The 26,962-nt window shown below is 43.5% G+C and overlaps 1 protein-coding gene across 1 annotated transcript; it reads right to left on the bottom strand.

The window, feature by feature from the left end:
- Positions 1–63: 63 nt before the first annotated feature.
- Positions 64–26,558, bottom strand: LOC117523312 (adenosine kinase-like). The gene is given in 13 exon segments (XM_034184799.1): positions 64–802; positions 900–986; positions 1,314–1,428; positions 1,530–1,565; positions 1,742–1,912; positions 2,086–2,129; positions 2,132–2,193; positions 2,764–2,936; positions 3,062–3,140; positions 11,374–11,427; positions 21,644–21,719; positions 23,816–23,817; positions 26,359–26,558. Coding segments are annotated over 13 exon segments (1,116 nt in total). The 5' UTR covers positions 26,451–26,558; the 3' UTR covers positions 64–677.
- Positions 26,559–26,962: the final 404 nt, after the last annotated feature.

The following is a 26,962-nucleotide window of genomic DNA, read 5'->3' as shown; positions in this document are numbered from 1 at the left end:
AAGTAACCACAGGACTTGATGTCCTTTAGAAAAAATGTGCACTTTGAAGATAACCATTTGGTATCCCAACATGGCTGGCAAATTTCTTTTAAATTAAAACTTGTAATCAGGAATAATAGTTATAAAATTTCTAAAAGAAATCACTGGTACGCATTCCCTTGCCAGAGGATTATTGCATCCTTCAGACATGAAATTAGCTTTTGTGCTTTACATCTGTCTTCATATTGACGAGACAGATGTGTAATGTGATAATGAGTGCCGGCTGTAGAGTATGAGACATTTGTGCGTTAGTGCAGCCAGGTGTAGCAGCATCTGAGTCACAATCACAACTATCCAAGAAAACAGGATTTTCCTCACTTAACATTTGTGAAAATGAAAATGGTCACAGCCTTTGGCCTTGTGATTCTTGTACAGCATCTTTTATATTTAGACTAAAAACATGAACTTATTGGGTTTGTATGCAAGTGCTTACAGTGTCCCCAAGTGGAGAACTCAGGAAGCACCAAAATAACTGGCCAAAAAAAAGAATAGCCACGTGTGAAAGGCTGCAAGCTGCACAGACGGATCACAGGCGGCTGAAATGAACTGAGGGGCATGTTTGTAGAAAGAAGTAGTTGAGTCTGGGTTACATATGGGCAGACTGAGTGTAGGGGTTCTGGGTGAAGAAAACATAGCCCTCAGTTGAAGTCAGGTTTTTCTGGGTGAGTACAACCTACTCGTTTGATGATGACGTTAGCAGCATAGTGTGCTGCCTTTACACACTGAGCCAGTGGCTTCTCCTGAACCAGCTCAGACAGAAAACCTGCAGCATCAAGGACAAGTTGTGACATTTCTTTCAGGAAGAAATATGCAAGGTAACTTAGCACTGCATCAATGTGAACTCATGACAACAAACTCACCTCCAACAAAGGCATCACCTGCACCATTTGTGTCAACAATATCACTGGGATCAATCTTTATGACTGGAAAAGTGTCAAGTTTGCCATCTAAACAGACAAAAATGAAAATGACTCTGCACTGTTGGACTAAGACAGGGATACTCAACTCTAGTCCCTGAGGGTCAGTGTCCTGCCACTTTTAGATGTGTCCCTGGTCCAACACACCTCAATCAAATGGCTGAATGACCTCCTCGGTATGCAGTCAAGTTCTCCAGAGGGCTGCTAATGACCTCAATTATTGACTCAGGTGTGTTGAAGCAGAGACATCTAAAACTTACAGAACACCGGCCACTGAGGACTGGAGTTGAATACCTCTGGCCTAAGAGAATCAGAGAAACACAAAATGTCAGGAGAAAAGAGGGAGAGGAATCTTACTTTGGGCCACAACAGTTTCATCATGTCCCCGAGTCACCACAACAATCCTGTGTCTCTTTGTGTTGACTTTTGGCAGAGCCTGCGCTTTTCTGGCAACTTCCTTCATATCCTTGGTCTACAAAACAAAAATCACTGTATTACATTTTAACTCACTGAAATCTGAAAATAATACATGAACAATGTGCAAATGTCAGGAGACACTGTCACTCAACTCACCTCAAACATTTGCTCTTTAGCAAATGCAGTGGCTTCCTAAATAACAAACAAGGCTGTTGTTATTAGCACCTACAGTACAACAGGTTTTACCCTTGTGAAGCACCTTGGGATGCTCTATGTTGTGATTTGGTATCATTTTAAATAAAAAAACTGAATTGTGTGTATGTGCGAGCGTGTAGCTCATATTCAGAGCACGTCTCGTTCTGCTTTACCATCTCATTGCCGAAGAGTATGTCCACATAGGGCAAAACCTGCATGAGGTTATCCTTGAAGAACTGGCAGATGAAGGGTGCAGACAGGTTCATACAAAACAGCTTGTTGTGTTCAGCCGCATGCTTGGCTACTTTCAGAATAGACTCCAAAGAAACAGTCAGAAAGAAACCCTGGAAACAAACAAAGAATGCCCCACTGATTACAACTCTGATGGATATTAATGTAAGTGTTTAAACACAAAATACATCCTTACATTAAATGAATTCTAACCCCAGTCCTTTTTTAAGCTTTGGCTTAAGAGCTTAGAGCTTAAGAACTTAGAGCTTTGGGAATTTCTACTCACCGCAATGTAGTAGACTTTAGCTTTTTCCACAAGTTTCCAGTTTCTTCAAGGTCTAGATGTTTATCTTTCTTATAACAGTTAGCAGCAGCTAAGTTAGCCACCAGTGACCTCAAAGAAGAAAACCAAAATTATATATTCTTTCAGATACATGAGAACATGTGGATTCAACCTCAGTGGTGGCAGTTTAGCTAATCAGTAAAGCTAACGTTTTCATGAGTGGATTAGCTTTTCAGCTAACTGAAATCTAATTGCGGACCTATTACCTTCCACTAAATGTAGTTCCTCTAACGTCAACTGAACAAACATTTTTTAAATTGTGTTTATTTTAATTATTTATGTACATCTTGATCATTGTCTGACCTTAGCACGTTAAACCATCCATCCATCCATCCATCCATCCATTGGGAATGTCCATGTTTATGCTTCAACAAATTAAAATTTCATCTCTTCAAATCTGTTTTTTTGGGTGTGGGTGCTTAAGCCAAAATACTGAGTCAAAGGTAAATTACTATAATAACAGCAGTTATCTGCAGCTTCAGCTAAATGTTTTAGGAGGTTATCAGTTTTGTGTTACCACATTTAGCATTAAGCCTAGAAGATTAGTGGTTATCAGAACTATCGTTTAGATTAGCTGTGTCCACCACTGTTCAACATATGAAATTTATTTCAGTTAGCCACCTGTTGTCTCCGGTGATACAAGCAGCGCAGGTTCCCGTGGGCTCTTCATCCTGCTCGTAGTAGTGGGCGTCTATGTGACCCTCCTCGGCCTTCTGCTTGAGGATCTTACCAAACTTGTCTTTGCCGATACAACCAAAGAAAGTACCTACATAACGAGGTTCCTGGATCATCCACTGCAAACAGTGACAACAGCAACACCTACAGTAAAATTTCAGAGAGTGCTGACAGAATGAACGAATTTAAATTTAAAATTTAAAAACTGAAAGCTGAAGGAATTCTGGTGCACAAGAATATGTACCTGAGCAATCTTTATAGCGTTCTGCGTAGCTCCTCCAGCATGGTACTCAACACTGAACTTTTTGACCAGCTCGTCAAACCTGCAGAACACACACAAATAATTTGTGAATTTCCAGTCAGCCAGGCCCATATGTATTTGGACAATAACCATTTTAAATTTTTTGTATCCATGTACCACCACAATGGAGTTGAAATTAAACAATAAAGGCATGCTGCTTGTTGCGTAGCCTGTTCGCTTTAATTCAAAGGGTTCAACAAAAAATACCACACAATTCCCCAAAACTGTGCCACTGTCCAGTTTCCTGAAGTGTGAAATCTGCTGACAAACTGAGTCAGTCAGAAAAGTCTCTGTTGATCTCAAAGTGATGTATCCTCTTTGTCTCTTTGTTCACTGGACATTTTTTGCCAGGTCTTTTATGTACCTGACTGTTTATGTTAAAATAAATAAATAGTAATAAAAAATACTGTCCTCATGGCAGAATTCCAAAGCTCTAAACTGAGTCCACAACTGGTACACTCATCACATCTTTTCCGTATGTTTCAGTCACTCCCCTTTAAGATGCAAGACAAATCTGCAAGTTGATGAACTGAAGGCAAACGGAACAAGCTTTCCTCACACGCATCCTGCAGGCGTTGCAGAGATTGTCTTTATACACTGTGAAATACTGTCCTACTAATAAGAATAAGGACATGATTCAAGTAATAGCACCACCCACACATAGCTGCCAGTGTCTCCTAACTGCAGACTGGGGGAGGCATCATAAAAGCACATACACACACACACACTCCTGTTTTATGCATAGTGATGAATGGAGGGCATGTGGGTCACAAACCTCACCTGTTAGTGAAATGTACTATCTGAAGAGGGCAGTATAACATTTCTGACATGAGTAACCATTCACTGTACTACTTAAACCATGAGTGCAAAATGGCAAATAAATGCTGAGATGTTCATCCGAGAATCAGAGCATCACTAATTTGATACGTCATGAATCTAAATATAGCAGTGTTATCAAAGAAGGCTCTCACACACACACGCGTGGCATGTTTGAGGGATTCATGTGAGTGTCACAGAAGAGTCTTCAAACACAGTACTGGAAACAAACAGACCTACTGCTGGTAGAGGTCCTGAGAGTGAGTCAGAGGTTGCCGAGAAGCATACAGCTGGGATAAGGAGCAAAAAACAAACAAAAAAAAAACTGTAGTGGGAGAAAGTTTATAGTTTTCAGGATACGTCAATTTTGACTTTGATAGAATACCTGCCTAAATATATCAATCAATCAATCAATCAATTTTTTTTTTTTTATAGCGCCAAATCACAACAAACAGTTGCCCCAAGGCGCTTTATATTGTAAGGCAAGGCCATACAATAATGATGTAAAACCCCAACGGTCAAAACGACCCCCTGTGAGCAAGCACTTGGCTACAGTGGGAAGGAAAAAACTCCCTTTTAACAGGAAGAAACCTCCAGCAGAACCAGGCTCAGGGAGGGGCAGTCTTCTGCTGGGACTGGTTGGGGCTGAGGGAGAGAACCAGGAAAAAGACATGCTGTGGAGGGGAGCAGAGATCGATCACTAATGATTAAATGCAGAGTGGTGCATACAGAGCAAAAAGAGAAAGAAACAGTGCATCATGGGAACCCCCCAGCAGTCTACGTCTATAGCAGCATAACTAAGGGATGGTTCAGGGTCACCTGATCCAGCCCTAACTATAAGCTTTAGCAAAAAGGAAAGTTTTAAGCCTAATCTTAAAAGTAGAGAGGGTGTCTGTCTCCCTGATCTGAATTGGGAGCTGGTTCCACAGGAGAGGAGCCTGAAAGCTGAAGGCTCTGCCTCCCATTCTACTCTTACAAACCCTAGGAACTACAAGTAAGCCTGCAGTCTGAGAGCGAAGCGCTCTATTGGGGTGATATAGTACTACGAGGTCCCTAAGATAAGATGGGACCTGATTATTCAAAACCTTATAAGTAAGAAGAAGAATTTTAAATTCTATTCTAGAATTAACAGGAAGCCAATGAAGAGAGGCCAATATGGGTGAGATATGCTCTCTCCTTCTAGTCCCCGTCAGCACTCTAGCTGCAGCATTTTGAATTAACTGAAGGCTTTTTAGGGAACTTTTAGGACAACCTGATAATAATGAATTACAATAGTCCAGCCTAGAGGAAATAAATGCATGAATTAGTTTTTCAGCATCACTCTGAGACAAGACCTTTCTGATTTTAGAGATATTGCGTAAATGCAAAAAAGCAGTCCTACATATTTGTTTAATATGCGCTTTGAATGACATATCCTGATCAAAAATGACTCCAAGATTTCTCACAGTATTACTAGAGGTCAGGGTAATGCCATCCAGAGTAAGGATCTGGTTAGACACCATGTTTCTAAGATTTGTGGGGCCAAGTACAATAACTTCAGTTTTATCTGAGTTTAAAAGCAGGAAATTAGAGGTCATCCATGTCTTTATGTCTGTAAGACAATCCTGCAGTTTAGCTAATTGGTGTGTGTCGTCTGGCTTCATGGATAGATAAAGCTGGGTATCATCTGCGTAACAATGAAAATTTAAGCAATACCGTCTAATAATACTGCCTAAGGGAAGCATATATAAAGTGAATAAAATTGGTCCTAGCACAGAACCTTGTGGAACTCCATAATTAACCTTAGTCTGTGAAGAAGATTCCCCATTTACATGAACAAATTGTAATCTATTAGACAAATATGATTCAAACCACCGCAGCGCAGTGCCTTTAATACCTATGGCATGCTCTAATCTCTGTAATAAAATTTTATGGTCAACAGTATCAAAAGCAGCACTGAGGTCTAACAGAACAAGCACAGAGATGAGTCCACTGTCCGAGGCCATAAGAAGATCATTTGTAACCTTCACTAATGCTGTTTCTGTACTATGATGAATTCTAAAACCTGACTGAAACTCTTCAAATAGACCATTCCTCTGCAGATGATCAGTTAGCTGTTTTACAACTACCCTTTCAAGAATTTTGAGAGAAAAGGAAGGTTGGAGATTGGCCTATAATTAGCTAAGATAGCTGGGTCAAGTGATGGCTTTTTAAGTAATGGTTTAATTACTGCCACCTTAAAAGCCTGTGGTACATAGCCAACTAACAAAGATAGATTGATCATATTTAAGATCGAAGCATTAAATAATGGTAGGGCTTCCTTGAGCAGCCTGGTAGGAATGGGGTCTAATAAACATGTTGATGGTTTGGATGAAGTAACTAATGAAAATAACTCAGACAGAACAATCGGAGAGAAAGAGTCTAACCAAATACTGGCATCACTGAAAGCAGCCAAAGATAACGATACGTCTTTGGGATGGTTATGAGTAATTTTTTCTCTAATAGTTAAAATTTGTTAGCAAAGAAAGTCAGAATCATTACTAGTTAAAGTTAATGGAATACTCAGCTCAATAGAGCTTCTGACTCTTTGTCAGCCTGGCTACAGTGCTGAAAAGAAACCTGGGGTTGTTCTTATTTTCTTCAATTAGTGATGAGTAGAAAGATGTCCTAGCTTTACGGAGGGTTTTTTTATAGAGCAACAGACTCTTTTTTCCAGGCACCATATCCGTACTAATACTGAAATGAATAATGTCAAAAGCTTAAAAACAGATGACTGAACGTGGAGCTAAAAATTCTCTTACTATTTTTTTATTACTCATCTTATTATTCTTCTCCTCCCTCTTTTTCTTATCATTATTTATAGTGTACACTTGTCCTAAGCTCAGAGATGGATGGTTTGCTGAGGTGGAACAGAAACATGAACTGTTGAAGCTAAAAACAACCTCCGTCAGGTCATGTCTGGAAATGTAGCCCCATCTGCCACACTAGAGAATTGCCTTGGGCCCTGAATGACAACCAGTTCATCCCAGCATCGAACCTGCTGCAGTCGGTGAAACATTGGTCATCCTGTCATTTCCAATTCAAGGGTTCTCAACATTGGAGCACATGTGCACTGGATTCATGCTCAAAGAAGTGGGCCATATGGCAAAGCTGTAGTTGACGTTCGCTCACATATCAACGGTACACCAATCTGGGTCTTCATAAATAACCATTCAGTTGACACCAAAGTCATTCCAGAGGTACACAACAATAGTACAACCATGTTAGAGAGCACTGCTCTGCATGTTGTCCAAATCTTCCTGCTCCACCCACTGCTAATTAACAAAATCAAGTGCGCTCAGACAATAACTAAGCCACATGGGGTGTGCAGCCAGTACATTCTGAGTGAGAGTTCCCAAGCCCCAGATAAATGAGGAGGGTTGCGTCAGGAAGGGCATCCAGCGTTAAAACAAGCCAACCCCAACTATGCAGACTAAGAATCAAATTTCCATACTGGATCGGTCGAGGCCCGGGTTAACAACAATCCGTCCACCGGTGCTGTTGCCCAACAGGGTGCCCGGTGGAAATTGGGCTACTGCTGGGCGGAAGACGACAAAGAAGGGGAGGAGAACGTTTCCACAAACAGCGGGAGAAGAAGGAAACTAGAAGGGTGGAAATGAGAGTGGGGACTTTGAATGTTGGTAGTATGACTGGTAAAGGAGAGAGCTGGTGATATGATGGAGAAGAGAAGGTAGACATCATGTGTGTGCAAGAGACTAAGTGGAAGGGAAGTAAGTGCAGGAGCATTGGTGGTGGGTACAAGTTGGTGTACCATGGTGAGGACAGGAGGAGAAATGGTGTTGGGGTCATTTTAAAGGAAGAGTATGTTAAAAGTGTATTGGAGGTTAAGCGAGTGTCTGACAGGGTGCATGAATGTGAAGTTGGAAATTGAAGGGTGTGATGATGAATATCATCAGTGCATATGCCCCACAGGTAGGTTGTGAGATGAAGGAGAAAGAAGATTTCTGGAGTGTGTTAGATGAGGTGGTGGAGAGTGTACCCAAGCATGAAAGAGTGGTGATAGGAGCGGACTTCAGTGGGCATGTTGGTGAAGGGAACAGAGGTGATGAAGAAGTAATGGGTAGATATGGTATGAAAGGATAGGAATGGGGAAGGACAGATGGTAGTTGATTTTGCAAAAAGGATGGAAATGGCTATGAGGAATACCTACTTTAAGAAAAGGGAGGAGCACAGGGTAACATAAGAGTGGAGGAAGGACTACATTCTTTATAGGAGATGCAAGCTAAAAGAAATCAGAGACTGTAAGGTGGTGGCAGGAGAGAGTGTAGTTAGACAGCATAGGATGTTTTTTTTTGTAGGATGACTTTAGAGGTAAAGAAGAAGAGAGTGAAGCTCAAAGGATCAGATGGTGGAAGCTGAAGGACGAAGGACTGTTGTGTGAAATTTAGCAAGCAGGTGAGCGAAGCACTGGATGGAGGGGGAAAGCAATTTTGGACAACTGGAAAAGTACTGCAGATGTGGTGAGGGAGGACAGCTAGGACAGTACTGGGTGTGACATCTGGACAGTGGAAGGAAACACAAGGAGACTTAGTGGTGGAATAAAGAGGTCCAGGAAAGCATAAGGAGAAAGAGGTTGGCGAAAAAGTTTTGGGATAGTTGGAGAGATGAAGAAAGTAGACAGGATTACAAGGAGATGCAGCATGTTAAGGTGAAAAGAGAAGTGACAAAAGCGAAGGAAAAGGCATATTGCAAGCTGTACAAGAGATGAATAGTAAGGGAAGGAGGAAAAGGACTTATACCGATTGGCCAGACAAAGGGACAGAGCTGGAAAGGATGTGCAGCAGGTTAGAGTGGTAAAAGATGCACATGGTAATGTGCTGACAAGTGAGGAGTGTGTGCTGAGAAGGTGGAGGGAATATTTTGAAGAGCTGATGAATGAAGAAAATGAGCGAGAGAAAAGGCTGGATGATGTGGTGAGAGGAAGTCAGGAAGTACAAGAGATTAGTAAGGAAGAAGTGAGGACTGCTATGAAGAGGATGAAAAGTGGAAAGGCAGTTAGTCCAGATGATTTCAGTGGAGGCATGGAAATGTCTAGGAGAGATGGCAGTGGAGTTTCTAACCAGATTGTTTAATAAAATCTTAGAAAGTGAAAGGATGTCTGAGGAGTGGAGACGAAGTGTGCTGGTTCCTATTTTCAAGAACAAAGGTGATGTGCAGAGCTGCAGTAACTACAGAGGCATAAAGTTGATCAGCCACAGCATGAAGTTATGGGAAAGAGTAGTAGAAGCTAGGCTTAGAAAACAGGTGAAGATCTGTGAGCAGCAATATGTTTCATGCTGAGAAAGAGCACTACAGATGCAATGTTTCTCTGACAATACTGTTGGAAAAGTACAGAGAAGGCCAGAAAGAGTTACATTGTGTGTTTGTGGACTTAGAAAAAGCTTATGATAGGGTGCCAAGAGAAGAGCTGTGGTATTGTATGAGGAAGTCTGGAGTGGCAGAGAAGTATGTTAGGGTAGTGCAGGACATGTACAAGAATAGTGTGACAGTGGTGAGATGTGCAGTTGGAATGACAGACTCATTCAAGGTGGAGGTGGGATTACACCAAGGATCAGCTCTGAGTCCTTTCTTGTTTGCAGTGGTTATGGACAGGTTGACAGATGAGATCAGACAGGAGTCCCCATGGACTACGATGTTTGCAGATGACATTGTGATCTGTAGTGAGAGTAGAGAACAGTTTGAGTCTAGTCTGGAAAGGTGGAGATATGCTCTGGAGAGAAGGGGAATGAAAGTCAGTAGGAACAAGACTGAGTACATGTGTGTGAATGGGAGGGAGCCCAGTGGAATAGTGCAGTTACAAGGAGTAGAAGTGGTGAAAGTAGATGAGTTTAAATATTTGGGGTCAACTGTTCAAAGTAATGGAGAGTGTGGTAGCGAGGTGAAGAAGAGAGTGCAGGCAGGGTGGAGTGGTTGGAGGAAGATGGCAGGAGTGATTTGTGACCAAAGAATATCAGCAAGGGGAAAGTTTACAAGACAGTAGTGAGACCAGCTATGTTGTACGGTTTAGAGACTGTGGCACTAACAAAAAGACAGGAGGCAGAGCTGGAGGTGGCAGAGCTAAAAATGTTGAGATTCTCTTTGGGAGTGACGAGAATGGACAAGATTAGGAATGAACATATCAGAGGGATGGCTCAGGTGGGACGGTTTGGAGACAAAGTCAGAGAGGCGAGATAGAGATGGTTTGGACATGTCCAGAGGAGGGACCCAGGGTATACAGGAAAAAGGATGCTGAGGATGGAGCCACCAGGCAGGAGGAGAAGAGGGAGGCCAAAGAGGAGGTTTATGGATGTGCTGAGGGAGGACATGCAGGTGGTTGGTGTGACAGAGGAAGATACAGAGGACACGGTGATATGGAAACGATTCATCTGCTGTGGCGACCCCTAATGGGAACCGCCAAAAAACAAAGAAGAAGAAGTGTTCTCAGACAATCAAGAACTAGGAAATACTAGACTCGACTTATCAGCCCTGGTTCCAGCAGGTACACATGGAAATCATGCAGGGCAGGTGATCTCCGGGAGCAGGGTTGGTGACACCCTAGCCCAGAGAGTACCAAAGATATCCATCATCACTTTTGGCCACTGGTTAGCCTACAAAGACACTGGCATCACTATGCACCTCCGTCCAGGGACCTCCTGACTAAGCTCTTCATAGGCATCTTTCACTCTCAACGACTGAGCTCCCAGTGCTAAGAATGTCAAATGCAGCAGGGAACAAATTTGTGAGTTAATGTGTATGCCCTTGTACCTTCAAACAAGGAAAACTGGCAAGTTCAAAGCTCAGGATCATAACTACAACTTTACATTCGAGTAAAAGATTTTCTTTAGTGGTTGCATAAACAGTGGCACGCACTTTACAGTTATAATAAACTATATTGTCAAAAATCATTTGCTGTGCAAAATAAACAGCATGTATACAAACATTTTAGAATTACAGAATTGTTTTGTTGGAATTCTAAGATACATTATACTGAAGGACTATCATGCCATGTTGTCTTCATACCATAAAGTCAAAATACATGAATATAAACTTTCTACACATAACTATCTTATCGTCTGCTGTTAGATGTTTGCTTTGTGGTTCTTGCTTCAGAGAAACTGGGAGGTGAAGTGTCCCATTTTTCTATTGGCCGAGTCTGCCTATGTGTTGAATCTGCTCCCAGCCACTGGCTAAAAGAAACAGAGGATGACTGTGGCAATTTCTAGTGTGCGCCTGTTTTGACTGGCCCACCACCAGAACAGACAGAAGCAAACTCCAAATTAACACAGGCACATTAACTAATCTCTGTACATAGTTACAGACTGTACTAAATCCACGTGTAAGACCTCCAGGATAAAAGATCAGTTTCAGCTTCATTCTATAAGACGTAAGATAAGAGAGTCACAAAAAAGGACAATACATACATTGCTTTGTGTTTGTCTTCTGCCAAGATCTGATCATTGGGCTTCAGACCAAACCTGTGAAGAAGACAGCAGAAAAAGATGCATTAGCTTCTCTGGGTCATTAGCCAGATTAATAAAATCTAGTTCCTGTGGGTTTACGTATTTTGTCACCAACAATCACCATTTTCTTACATACCCTCCCAAATTTAAAAATGGTCCCACATTCAAACTCATACCATAAGGCTCTACAGGCGGACTCTGTTTATTTGGATTATGGCTGCAGAAAGGGCTGTGCTCAAATGATCACCGCTGTGAAACATATACAGAATGTGATTCAGTTGTCAAAACACCAGGGAAGACTGTGCAAAGCCTTTCCATAAGTCTATAACGTCAACTTATTTTGTTAATCAATGTTACACATAGTTGGCTTCAGTGGTAATAACCGATAACCGATAACTTCCAGTATTGTCTCCAGTACACTTGCAACTACTAACAAGCTGATTTTGAGTTTTAACACCACGATCACTTCTGGTAGCATCAAAGGCAACCACAGACCCACACAATGAGTCAGCACTTCTGTCTTTGTGCACCCTGCCCACTGCTGGAAGCTCCTGTTTACTACATAGCTTCCAGCAGAGAAGCAGTTGAGAGGAGCAGCGAACCTCAACTCTCTACTCAATAACAGTGTCGCAGTGAGGCGGAGGTCTTGGAAAATAAAGCAGTGCTGACTTATGGTTTTGATTTATAAATAAAATTAATACAGATAGAATAACTCCATTAATGTCAATTCTGTCATTTGTACAAAGTTAAAATATAACATATCTTTTAATGTTAAATAATGCACTCTAATTCTGAAGTTTTGTAACAAACACAGACAGATGCCAACGGGATTATGGGTAAAATGTGCCTCCACTAACACTGATTGGTTGACTCATTCATTCTACGTAAAAACCAACATATTAATGTGAGGTGTGTGTTGGTGTTTACATATAAATGTGCTTTTGTAAAATATGCCATTTTTTTATTTGTTTAAAAAAAAAAGGGCATTTGCAAAAAAAAAAGCCAAGTTGTAATTAGATAACCGTCTGATATGACCAGGGTCAAAATAAATAGAACACTGCCATCTACCGGTGCCCAGACGCTCAGTACTTATGCTGCGTTCACACCGGGCGCGACACGAGCGACTGCAGCCACAGGTTGCCATGTAATTCCTATGTAATGACGCGTTTTGGCGCCAAACTGCGTAGCGCGATGCAATGGACGCAAGTGAAGCGACGCAGAGTGAAGCGATTTTTGAGCGTTTTTGCGCGTTTTGTAGCGCGATATTGCGTCGCGTTGCCCTCCTCCCCAAGTTGAAAAATCTGAACTTTTTCGTCTCTTCGTGCCGCGATGACCAATCAGGGACTGAATATGTAGTGATGTGGAGATGTCTGGAGTTTGACTGAAGATGTGAACATGTCCTGTCTCTGGTAGCAGCCTGTGAGCAGGACTTATGTCTCTTTTGTCCTTTATTTCACAATTATGAGAGAGTTTTTGGAGCGAGCAGCAGCACCACAGCAGGGGGAGCGGAGTTTCTTTTTATTTTTATTTTACGTGCGCGCACGAGGGAATCGTCCATGGAGATTATTTTACTTATTAACTAAACAGGTGTATAATAAAGCAAATGGTGATGGTTTCTAAAGACAATTATGACAGAGTTTTTTTGGGAAAGAGCGAGGAGCAGCCTCACAGCAAGCAGCGGAGTTTTCTTTCTTATTTTCGTACATGCTGTGCGCGAGCGAATCGTCTGTGGAGAATATTTTATTAATTAACTACACAGATGTATAATTAAAACAAATGGTGACTGGTTTCTAAACACAATTATGACAGTTTTTGGGGGAAGAGCGAGCTGCAGCAAGCAGCGGAGTTTCTTTTTTTTTTTTTTTTTTTTATTGTTTACATGTGCGCATGTGAACGGGGACAGTTGGTCCTCAAACTGGGTCCCGCAGACGGCGGAAGGACCGCTGAAAGCGCCCGTCATCCAGACGCAGCTCCTGCAGCAAATAATGATACTCTCTGTATTGGGAGCTTTTCACAACAACTCGCTCCGTGTGATCAAGGTCCTTCATGATGACTTGACGCCGAGCGGAATGGAAGCTCCTCCTATTGGATGACGCACCAGGGCGAATTTTCGCAGCGAAAGTCCACCCAAGCAGAGCGACACACCAGGTGAAGGAGGCGCTTCCGTCGCCATGCGACTCCCGTGAATTTGTAGCATCTGATTGCGCCCGGTGTGAACGCGGCATAAGGGCGAATACTGCCATGAACACTACTGGCCAGTAGATGGCAATAGAGACCATGAAAACTTGCCAAATCAAAATTCCAGATAATCCGTGTCTGCTACGTTTAAGATGCGTGGAATTTAATAAACGCAAACTGAATTTCAGACATCTTATATATATTACTCTGGAACAAAGATGACAGACAGTGTCTGACATAAGCAGGACTCTAAAGCGTAAACAGGAATCAATTTCAATGGTTCCAATTGAAAATAATGGATATGCAACCTGGGCTTCTTCTGGTATTTTTACATATACTCAACAAAAATATAAACGCAACACTTTTGGTTTTGCTCCCATTTTGTATGAGATGAACTCAAAGATCTAAAACTTTTTCCACATACACAATATCACCATTTTCCTCAAATATTGTTCACAAACCAGTCTAAATCTGTGATAGTGAGCACTTCTCCTTTGCTGAGATAATCCATCCCACCTCACAGGTGTGCCATATCAAGATGCTGATTAGGACACCATGATTAGTGCACAGGTGTGCCTTAGACTGCCCACAATAAAAGGTGCAGTTTTGTTTTATTGGGGGGGGGGGGGGGGGGGGGATACCAGTCAGTATCTGGTGTGACCACCATTTGCCTCATGCAGTGCAACACATCTATTTCGATAGAGTTGATCAGGTTGTCAATTGTGACCCTGTGGAATGTTGGTCCACTCCCCTTCAAAGGCTGTGCGAAGTTGCTGGATACTGGCAGGAACTGGTACACATTGTCGTATACGCCGGTCCAGAGCATCTCAAACATGCTCAATGGGTGACATGTCCGGTGAGTATGCCGGCCATGCAAGAACTGGGACATTTTCAGCTTCCAAGAATTGTGTACAGATCCTTGCAACATGAGGCCGTGCATTATCCTGCTGCAACATAAGCTGATGTTCTTGTATGGCACAACAATGGGCCTCAGGATCTCGTCACGGTATCTCTGTGCATTCAAAATGCCATCAATAAAATGCACCCGTGTTCTTCGTCCATAACAGACGCCTGCCCATACCATAACCCCACCGCCACCATGGGCCACTCCATCCACAACACTGACATCAGAAAACCGCTCACCCACACGACGCCACACACGCTGTCTGCCATCTGCAGATTCATCCGTGAAGAGGACACCTCTCCAACGTGCCAAACGCCAGCGAATGTGAGCATGTGCCCACTCAAGTCAGTTACGACGACGAACTGGAGTCAGATCGAGACCCCGATGAGGACGACGAGCATGCAGATGAGCTTCCCTGAGACGGTTTCTGACAGTTTGTACAGAAATTCTTTGGTTATGCAAACCGATTGTTTCAGCAGCTGTCCGAGTGGCTGGTCTCAGACGATCTTGGAGGTGAACATGCTGGATGTGGAGGTCCTGGGCTGGTGTGGTACACGTGGTCTGCGGTTGTGAGGCTGGTTGGATGTACTGCCAAATTCTCTGAAATGCCTTTGGAGACGGCTTATGGTAGAGAAATGAACATTCAATACACGAGCAACAGCTCTGGTTGACATTCCTGCTGTCAGCATGCCAATTGCACACTCCCTCAAATCTTGCGACATCTGTGGCATTGTGCTGTGTGATAAAACTGCACCTTTCACAGTGGCCTTTTATTGTGGGCAGTCTAAGGCACACCTGTGCACTAATCATGGTGTCTAATCAACATCTTGATATGGCACACCTGTGAGGTGGGATGGATTATCTCAGCAAAGGAGAAGTGCTCACTATCACAGATTTAGACTGGTTTGTGAACAATATTTGAGGGAAATGGTGATATTGTGTATGTGGAAAAAGTTTTAGATCTTTGAGTTCATCTCATACAAAATGGGAGCAAAACCAAAAGTGTTCCGTTTATATTTTTGTTGAGTGTAAAACAAACACAATAACGTCTATAACCCCAGAGAATATATTCACGAGAGTTTTAGGCACAATATACAAAGAGTTTAATGCTGCTGTCCTTGTGGAGCCTGATCAGAGCGTCTAAAATGCATTTCTTCTGTCATGAATGTACTGAGATTACCCATAATGCACTAGGCACAGCATGCCCACACTAAAACCTTCAAAATTAGTGCATTACTTTAAAACTAAAACATATATCTGATATTTTCATTTTACAAAACTTTAGACGTGATGTTAATTTAAATAACTTGTCCGAAATTAGTTTGGCTAAAATTTTAACCATAAGTTAAAACTGCATGCCTCTGGATGACTTAGGTGATATTGTCAGCGTATCAGTATGGGGTAAAAAAAAATAGCTTTTTTCTTTTCTGTGACTAGTTCTCCTTTGCCTGCAGAGGATAGAGCGGGTTCTTCTAGAACCAGCTCTCCTCTGTTTGCAGAGGATAGAACTGCGCATCTACTACAAAACATTTAGCAGGTAGGTAATCAACTGATTTTAGACTTAATAAATGTTTGTAATTATAAAGCTTTGTTCACCACGCCTGCAAAAACATGTTAGTGGGCTAAAAATTATCGGACCAAAACTTATCGGAAGACAATTGGTCCGTTGATGGTTTTCAAAGTTGTCTGAAAAGCTAATCCTATAATGAAAACACTATATTCGATAATTAGCAGTTAGAAGATTAGAGTAACTGTGCCCACCACTGGTTGGCTTGAAAGATAAAGAAATTGGTGATTAAGGTATAAATACACTTAACTCTTATTCTAAATTAGAACTGTGAGTGATCTAGTAAATTTACATGGTGTATTTGATCATTCATTCTGAGCTGGAACCCAAAGCTGCACTTTGTCCAGGTCAATTCAGTGTAAAGACAGTGTGCACTAGAAAAAATTCTAAGGTTGTTGACACAACAAGAAGGACTGATGGAAATGATAGCTGCATAATCACAAAACAAATTCATACATAACAAATGGTGTTGAGCCTAAAGAAGGATTACTTTTGATTTTGAAAACTGCTGATGTAAAGAACTTTGTAAAAGCTGAACCTAAAAGTGCTTCACAAATAAAGTTATCACTTTATTGTTGGGAAACCTTAATACAACCTTTAGCCTCATTTCACAACCAACAGGCAACTTTTTTTTTTTTTTTTTTTTTACAAGGTTGCCTTTTTGTAAAAGAAATGTGAGCAAAAACACCAATAAAGATAAACTGTGTCTCAAAATCTTGCTACAGGTTCATAATAGGACACCGCAGTCCTGTTTGAGGGCGGGTGCTAAAGGCGTAAAATATGGCACATATGACGTAATTTCTCTACTTCCAGGGGAAAAAAATCACAGTATTTTCAAAGGGTTTCTGGGCAAATTACACGCAAACAAAGTGAAAATGCAAAGAAAAAGTGACTACGCGGTGGGAAAGTGGACATGTGTTGCAGTTTGTTTATGACCCGGAGCGCAAACATGTCGAGGCGGTTTTGCAGGTGACAGAACAGAGCTACTCTGGTTAGCTGTTTAGGCTAACACTTACCGGCACAAGTCATGACATCTCCAATCGACCTTGTCTTCTCTTCTCCACTGAGAACCAAAATAAACAAAACAAAAAAATTTTTCGCGACCACTTCGGTGGTTGTAGCCGCAAACAAAACAGTACACCATTTTTCTGTGTGAACTTATGCTGTGTAGACCTGTCACCGACCCGAAGGCGTAGGGACGCGACCCTCTCGTTCACCGGAGTGAACTCCAACACATGGCGACTGAGCTGGGGAGCAATAAGCAATGCGACCCCAGCTCTCTGCCTCTCCCCGTGGGCAACGCCAGAAAAATGAAGCGTCCAGCCCCTCTCCAGGAGTTGGGTACCAGAGCCAAGCTGTGCGTGGAGGTGAGCCTGACTATCTCTAGTCAGTATCTCTCAACCTCCCGCACAAGCTCAGGCTCCTTCACCCCCAGCGAGGTGACATTCCACATCCCAACAGCCAGGGGCTGTGCGCATGGACCGGGCCGCCGTGCCACCCAATCCTCTGCACCCGACCCGCATGACCCCCTCTGCAGGTGGTGAACCCACAGGAGGGCGGGCCCACGTTGCTCTTTCGGGCTGAGCCCGGCCGGGCCCCATGGGCTAAGGCCCTACCACCAGGCGACCCCAGGCCTGGCTCCAGGGTGGGGCCCCGGCTCCGCCATACCGGGCGACGTCTCGGTCCTTGATTTTTTACTGGTCATGGAGGTTCTGAACTGCCCTTAGTCTGATCCGTCACCTAGGACCTGTCTGCCTTGGGAGAACCCTATAGAGAGCACAAAGCCCCCGACAACATAGCTCCTAGGATCATCCGGGTACGCAAACTCCCCCACACCGATAAGGTGGCAGCTAGAGGGGGAGTTGTTGTCACCGTTGTCTTGGCCTATGGGCCAGAGCAGCAGTTGCAGAGTACCCGACCTTCCTGGAGTCCCTGGGAGGGGTACTAGATAGCGCTCCGACTGGGGACTCCATTGTTCTCATGGGGGATTTCAATGCCCATGTGGGCGGGCAACAGTGGAGACCCGGTCTCCCTGATCTGAACCCGAGTGGTGTTCAGTTGTGGACTTCTGTGCTAGTCACAGTTTGTCCATCACGAACACCATGTTCGAGCACAAGGGTGTCCATAAGTACACCCTGAGCGGAGGTCGATGATCGACTTTGTAGTCATATCATCTGACCTTTGGCCATGTGTCTCAGACACTCGAGTGAAGAGAGGGGCAGAGCTGTCGACCGATCACCACCTGGTGGTGAGTTGGATCCGCTGGGAGGGAAGAAAGCCGGTCAGACCTGGCAGGCCCAAACGTATTGTGAGGGTCTGCTGGGAACGACTGGCGGAACCCTCTGTCAGCGAGGTCTTCAACTCCCACCTCCGGAGAGCTTCTCCCAGATCCCGGGGGAGGTTGGAGACATGGATTCCGAGTGGACCATGTTCTCCACCTCCACTGTCGATGCGGCCACTCGTAGCTGTGGGTCACAAGGTCTCTGGTGCTGTCGCAGCGGTTAATCCCCGAACCCGGTGGTGGACACCGGAAGTAAGTGATGCCGTCAAGCTGAAAAAGGAGTTCTACTTATCTTTGTTAGTAGGTGGGACCCCAGAGGCAGCTGACAGGTACCGGCAGGCCAAGCGTGCCGCAGCCCGATGCGGTTGCAGAGGCAAAAACTTGGGTCTGGGGGGGGGGGTTCGGGGAGGCCATGGAGGAGGACTACGGTCGGCCTTGAAGAGATTCTGGCAAACCGTCCAACGCCTCAGGAGGCGGAAGCAGCTCTCCACCAGCACTGTTTACGGTGCGGGTGGAGAGCTGTTGACCCTGACTGGGGATGTTTGCACTGGGGCGGTTTGCAGCCGAGTGTGAAGCGACCCGGGATGAAAATCAGCACCTCCAAATCCGAGGCCATGGTTCTCGACCGGAAAAAGGTGCTTTGCCCTCTTCAGGTCGGTGGAGTGTCCTTGCCTCAAGTGGAGGAGTTTAAGTATCTCGGGGTCTTGTTCACGAGTGAGAGACGGATGGAGCGTGAGATCGATAGACGGATCGGTTGCGCATCTGCAGTGTTGCGGTCGCTGTATCGGACCATCGTGGTGAAGCGGAGCTGAGTAGGGGGGCAAAGCTCTCGATTTACCGATCAATCTACGTTCTGATCCTCACCTATGGTCATGAGATTTGGCTCATGACCGAAATGAACGAGATCGCGAGTACAAGCGGCCGAGATGAGTTTCCTCCATAGGGTGGCTGGGCGCTCCCTTAGAGATAGGGTGAGGAGCACGGAGTTGAGCCGCTGCTCCCTCCACGTCGAAAAGAGTCAGTTGAGGTGGCTCGGGCATCTTTTCCGGATGCCCCCTGGACGCCTCGCTGGAGAGGTGTTCCGGGCACATCCCATTGGGAGGAGGCCCCAGGGAAGACCCAGGACACACTGGAGGGACTACATCTCTCGGCTGGCTTGGGAACGCCTTGGCGTTCCCCGGAGGAGCTGGGAGAGGTGTGTGTGGATCGGGAGGTCTGGGTGGCTTTGCTTGAGCTGCTGCCCCGCAACCCGACTCCGGATAAAGCGGAAGAAAATGGATGGATGGATGAACTTATGCTGTGTATATATTGCACAGCGGAGCGTAGATCCCCGTAAGTGGTCAAATCCCGTGATATCACGCAGGGTTCAAATGAGACTGTGGTGCCCTATTGCCAGGAAGGCCTGTCAACAGACTGCAAGTGGTTAATACATTCACCACCCAAAAAGAAGGTCCCCAGTTTCAAGTCCACCCATGCCCTAGTCCCCATGTACATCTGGAGTTGCTCAAGACGAGCATACGGCGTAAAGCCTGTGTGAAATCAAATCTCAGGTGACCCGAGCCAAATGGGAAAAGTCCAAAGGAATGAGGTTTTCAGCCATTAGACCATGAACAAACAAACAAACAAACAAAAAAAACTCAGTATCAGGATTGATAACAAACGGGCACCATATGGTTAACTTTAATCTGCTATAGCAGTGAAATGAACTTTTAGAAGCCAGAGTAAAAGTACCCTTTAAATACAAAAAACAACAATAAAAATGAAAATGTTAATTATTTATTTGGCTATAGTCAATATAAAATGGTGAGTGTATTAGCGATATACTGTATTTAAATAAACTTGAGGGAAAATTTGCTGTGTGGATTTGTATTGTGTGCGCCAATTAAGTAGTCTACTGTACAAGTACACTCAACAAACAATATAAACGCAACACTTTTGGTTTTGCTCCCATTTTGTATGAGATGAACTCAAAGATCTAAAACTTTTTCCACATATACAATATCACCATTTCCCTCAAATATTGTTCACAAACCAGTCTAAATCTGTGATAGTGAGCACTTCTCCTTTGCTGAGATAATCCATCCCACCTCACAGGTGTGCCATATCAAGATGCTGATTAGACACCATGATTAGTGCACAGATGTGCCTTAGACTGCCCACAATAAAGGCCACTCTGAAAGGTGCAGTTTTATCACACAGCACAATGCCACAGATGTCGCAAGATTTGAGGGAGCGTGCAATTGGCATGCTGACAGTGGGAATGTCAACCAGAGCTGTTGCTCGTGTATTGAATGTTCATTTCTCTACCATAAGCCGTCTCCAAAGGCGTTTCAGAGAATTTGGCAGTACATCCAACCAGCCTCCCAACCGCAGACCACGTGTAACCACACCAGCCCAGGTCCTCCACATCCAGCATGTTCACCTCCAAGATCGTCTGAGACCAAGCCACTCGGACAGCTGCTGAAACAATCGGTTTGCATAACCAAAGAATTTCTGCACAACTGTCAGAAACCGTCTCAGGGAAGCTCATCTGCAATGCTCGTCTCCTCATCGGGGTCTCGACCTGACTCCAGTTCGTCGTCGTAACCGACTTGAGTGGGCAAATGCTCACATTCCCTGGCGTTTGGCCCGTTGGAGAGGTGTTCTCTTCACGGATGATGCGAAGGAGATGTGTTGCACTGCATGAGGCAAATGGTGGTCACACCAGATCCTGACTGGTATCCCCCCCCAATAAAACAAAAACTGCACCTTTCAGAGTGGCCTTTTATGTGGGCAGTCTAAGGCCACACCTGTGCACTAATCATGGTGTTAATCAGCATCTTGATATGGCACACCTGTGCGGTGGATGGACTTATCTCAGCAAAGGAGAAGTGCTCACTATCACAGATTTTAGACTGGTTTGTGAACAATATTTGAGGGAAATGGTGCTATTGTGTATGTGGAAAAAGTTTTAGATCTTTGAGTTCATCTCATACAAAATGGGAGCAAAACCAAAGTGTTGCGTTTATATTTTGTTGAGTGGTTTCGCTGATTTTTTTTAGTCCAATTTTGCATGCTGTTTTTTTTTTTTTTTTACAGCTCATTGTGTTCTGCATCCTCATTCAAGCAGGCCGGTCGCGGGCACCGTTCTGCGTGTCTGTTTATAAGAATCTTCTCGCCAGAAGTACATCTCATACAAAATGGGAGCAAAACCCAAAGTGTTGCGTTTATATTTTTGTTGAGTATAATTGAACATGACTCTCTCTGCATGTCAGAACTGAATGGAATGAGTACTTTAGTCCAGTTTCTTCAACCCTGTAACTTACTGTCCAAAAAGTCCTTGTCGACTCCAGCAGAGATGTCCAGCAAAGGGTTTCCCATCCCAAAGAGTGCATGGGCTGAAACACAAGATCAGTCTTTAATACAAAATACAACATAGAATACAACATATGGTTTTGTTTAACAGAACAGCAAGGAATAGCGGTTTCTTTCACAGTTTTCATCACATGTGATTACAATTTGAAACACTACCTCAATGACAATTTTTAAAATTGAAACCCTCCAGGAAATAATGTCTAACACATTCCTTGCCTCAGAGCCTAAAAAAAATTAACTGATTTTGCCTGTCTTGATTCTCTGAAGCCACCCTCATAGTTTAGCTTGACTCTGCGTTAGAGTTTAAGATTGGATGTCAAACTTTCACACCATTGCCTGAAACTATAACATCGATAAAATACTTGACAAGTTCAAAGAAATATCTGAATAGATGAGTGAATAGTGGTTTATCCCACCGGGGGAATATAAGAGACTTGTAAAATCAAGGCAAAGCTGCAATGAAGCTGGTCTGACAGTCTGACACCGTTTCTTCTTTGATCTGCCACCACTCTCCAGGTTCATTTCATGAATTTAAAATTGATGTTGGCAACGGTGCTTTTGATCTCACAGTTTATCATTAGTTTGCAAAACCCAGTTTTATTTCCATCCGAGTCCATCCCTGTGACAGTCAAAACCTTTGAGTTAATAAAAAGGAAGAGGAAATGGTATATGTCTGAGACACAAAAGGAAAAAACAAAAACAATCAGAGAATCACATCAAGAGGCACATGAAATGTATAATAGGCACACTAGAATTTCAATAAACACACAGTGTTTGCACATCAGTCAGTGTCTTAATTAGTATATCCATATATCTTATGTGTCAACACAATACTTTATGCACATTCTGAATACAGAGTAAACAGAGATGACTGTCTGAATTACAGATGTTGGAATAATTTTTGAAAACTAGCTGTATAATTGATATACACTCAACAAAAATATAAACGCAACACTTTTGGTTTTGCTCCCATTTTGTATGAGATGAACTCAAAGATCTAAAACTTTTTCCACATACACAATATCACCATTTCCCTCAAATATTGTTCACAAACCAATTTAAATCTGTGATAGTGAGCACTTCTCCTTTGCTGAGCTAATCCATCCCACCTCACAGGTGTGCCATATCAAGATGCTGATTAGACACCATGATTAGTGCACAGGTGTGCCTTAGACTGTCCACAATAAAAGGCCACTCTGAAAGGTGCAGTTTTGTTTTATTGGGGGGGGGATACCAGTCAGTATCTAGTGTGACCACCATTTGCCTCATGCAGTGCAACACTCTCCTTCGCATAGAGTTGATAGGTTGTCAATTGTGGCCTGTGGAATGTTGGTCCACTCCTCTTCAATGGCTGTGCGAAGTTGCTGGATATTCGCAGGAACTGGTACACGCTGTCGTATACGCCGGTCCAGAGCATCCCAAACATGCTCAATGGGTGACATGTCCGGTGAGTATGCCGGCCATGCAAGAACTGGGACATTTACAGCTTCCAAGAACTGTGTACAGATCCTTGCAACATGGGGCCGTGCATTATCCTGCTGCAACATGAGGTGATGTTCTTGGATGTATGGCACAACAATGGGCCTCAGGATCTCGTCACGGTTATCTCTGTGCATTCAAAATGCCATCAATAAATGCACCTGTGTTCTTCGTCCATAAACAGACGCCTGCCCATACCATAACCCCACCACCCCCATGGGCCACTCGATCCACAACATTGACATCAGAAACCGCTCACCCACACGACGCCACACATGTTGTCTGCCATCTGCCCTGGACAGTGTGAACCGGGATTCATCCAACGTGCCAAACGCCAGCGAATGTGAGCATTTGCCCACTCAAGTCGGTTACGACGATGAACTGGAGTCAGGTCGAGACCCCGATGAGGACGAGAGCATGCAGATGAGCTTCCCTGAGACAGTTTCTGACAGTTTGTGCAGAAATTCTTTGGTTATGCAAACCGATTGTTTCAGCAGCTGTCCCGAGTGGCTGGTCTCAGACGATCTTGGAGGGTGAACATGCTGGATGTGGAGGTCCTGGGCTGGTGTGGTTACACGTGGTCTGCGGTTGTGAGGCTGGTTGGATGTACTGACAAATTCTCTGAAACGCCTTTGGAGACGGCTTATGGTAGAGAAATGAACATTCAATACACGAGCAACAGCTCTGGTTGACATTCCTGCTGTCAGCATGCCAATTGCACGCTCCCTCAAATCTTGCGACATCTGTGGCATTGTGCTGTGTGATAAAACTGCACCTTTCAGAGTGGCCTTTTATTGTGGGCAGTCTAAGGCCCACGTGTGCACTAATCATGGTGTCTAATCAGCATCTTGGTATGGCACACCTGTGAGGTGGGATGGATTATCTCAGCAAAGGAGAAGTGCTCACTATCACAGATTTAGACTGGTTTGTGAACAATATTTGAGGGAAATGGTGATATTGTGTATGTGGAAAAAGTTTTAGATCTTTGAGTTCATCTCATACAAAATTGGAGCAAAACCAAAAGTGTTGCGTTTATATTTTTGTTGAGTATTTATATGGTCACCACAGCAAATCCAAGATGGATCTGCATGTTGAATTGGCACAGGTTTTACGCCGAATGCCCTTCCTGACGCAACTCCACATTACATGGAGAAATGTGGCAGGGGTGGGATTTGAACCCGGAACCTTCTGCACTGAAACCAAACCACTTGGCCACCACCCCTGCTTGCAATTGATATATTTATATAAATCATCCTGTTTGTCACCATAATACACACATTCTGAAAATACAGTCTCGATCGCACAGACCATGACAGGTCTGGGAGTGTGCACTGATGACACGTCACCACATTCGCCACACTACGGAACCGGTTCAGTCATTAAACATTCAAATAATGACTGTTTGAGGGATCAACAGACCCTAAACTCACTTCAGCCTCATTAGCATGCAAATATATGCATGATACAACCTTAAAATCTAACTAGCGCAGCTACTCCCTAGGGGATAATGATGGTGTAAGTGATTGAGGCCTCGTGTGCAAAAATTTTTATTAAGGTGCCAAAAACATTATATTTTTGGCACCTTAATAAATTTTTTTTGCACTTACTTCTGTGTTGCACTAGATGTTCTCCTTTTCTACTAGTCTTTCTGTAGCTGGTTGCACTGAATTTATGTGCTTGGCAGAAGCGCGGAGAACTTTCTTTTTTTGCTTTGACAAATTACTGTACCTCATCCTCATGAATGTGCAACATGCACATCTGCATCCTAATCAGCTCATCTACTCTCTAGTAGATAAATACAGAGAAAGTACCAAGTATTAACCATTCAATCTAAGTGTACTATCACACAAAGTGTCTACAGACACAGACAAGTCCTGCACACTATGCACAAAAAAGACAACAGTGGTAACTGTTCAGTCATGCATACATTATAAAACTTTGTAGTGAGACATCAAGAAATAGCAGCAGCTCGAAAGTGGGAAAGTAACATCTTGCGTGCATGTGTGGGTGTAACGAGGTTGATTGGAACGAAATGACTAAACCCAGAGGGCAAATGTAAAAGAAGAAGAACAAAAAAAAGGAACATGTGCTTCAATCATCTAATGTTCCTGCTGGAAGTCATCTTACTTACCATTCAGCAACATTTATAGCCGGTGGTGGGGGGAGTACGCCTCAAACGTTGCTCTTATATGTCAACAATGTCAACTATTACTGCATACCAGTGCTATATATCGTTATTTAACACACAGCAAGCAAGCGTGCCGTCTTCTCTTGCTTTGATGTAAACAGTGTCTTGCTCATATTTTCTGGAAACAACCCAGCTGGAGCAAGCACATGTCACCTTCACATGAACATGTGCTTATGTCTCTTTGCACTGGGGTAAGGATGAGAGGAAAAACAATCTCCAGTACATAATACAGCCTTTCCTCCAGATCAATTCATCCAGTCAATATGCTGTCAAATTATTACCGTCCATGTGCAACCACTTAAATCCAGATGAAAGCATGCCATCAGATCTTTTCTCCATGATCTTACCTTGCAGTAAACATGGTGCCTCAGTGTGTGTGAATCAGAGCTGTTCAACAACCTAAAACCAGTTCAGAAAGATCTAAATACCAAAACTCAAATTCAGCTTCTACATCAATTTTTCCCCTGCAACCATAGCTCCTCCTCCTCGAATCGAAGTAATTGGTGGCATGTGAGGAGGGGCGGGGCTAGTGTATCCTGTCTGATAACTGATTTGTCTGCCACTGAAAACAATCTGAATTTGTAAAATGAGAGCAAGCACGCTGTTAACCACATACTTCCACATTCTGAATTAAACTGGCCAATGCAATGAGCAATACAAAAGTCACTATATTCCAAAAGGATTGAACTAGCAATGAGTTCTCCTTGGCAGTTTAAACAAGTCTTGACTTCATAAAGCTAAGTCTGTGTAGCTCTGCCTTAGCTTAGTTTAGCTAGCGCCAGCTGCCTACAAGGACTTAACACCGGCTATCAGTCACTACGAACCGAATGGATTCAAAACCTCGGAAATGTTCAAGCTCAGACCTCTGTTGATATAAACTAATTTAAACGTTGGAAACACAGATTTGATCCCCTGCCCTGTTCGTAGCCCAACAACTCACTCTGAAACAATGCCCGGTTTTTGTTCTTTTGTTGTTGTATTTCCCCCCCGGTCACCTTAGTTCCGTGGATGTCTCTTCAGCTGAAGACTCTTTCTGCTCCCCTTCCGAAAGTTTGGGTTTTTTTGTCCTTGGTTCTTCAAAAGCCATAGCTGAGAGCAGTCAGACCAGCACGCTGCGATAACATGACCTGTGACAAAGCGCGATAGTCTTCTGCTGGCATTCTGAACCATGTTTCGGACTCGATAAGGTAGTTGTTCGAATCGCTGTATCGAAGCTTGTTTCATCAGATGGATAGATAGACACCATGTTTTTGGTAGTGCCCCTAAGTGAGTCACTAAGTGTCGAGGATGTGTCCAGTCTTGAATCTCTAGTGTTTAAATCAGAGCCCAAGTCCAAGTCACAAAAGAGTCAAAATAAAGATTAAATAAATAAATAAATTTTGTTGTACTCAAATAAATAAACCTTGATTCCAAGTCGAGCCTCAAATTCCCAGTATTCAGGGCTGAGCCCATCCATGTCATACTCTAGTCTGATTAAAGTCCCCATTACAGTATTAAAAAGGTTGTCAAAATCACACCCCTTGGTAATGGATCAAGTGGGGGATTGCAGTGAATTATGGCGGAGACCTTGTGTGCCCCATAGCTGCTATGGTAACCATG

This window comes from Thalassophryne amazonica, chromosome 13 (genome assembly GCF_902500255.1).
Source record: "Thalassophryne amazonica chromosome 13, fThaAma1.1, whole genome shotgun sequence".
In the NCBI taxonomy this organism is placed as follows: domain Eukaryota; kingdom Metazoa; phylum Chordata; class Actinopteri; order Batrachoidiformes; family Batrachoididae; genus Thalassophryne; species Thalassophryne amazonica.
This window is presented reverse-complemented; position numbering and strand designations above follow the sequence as displayed.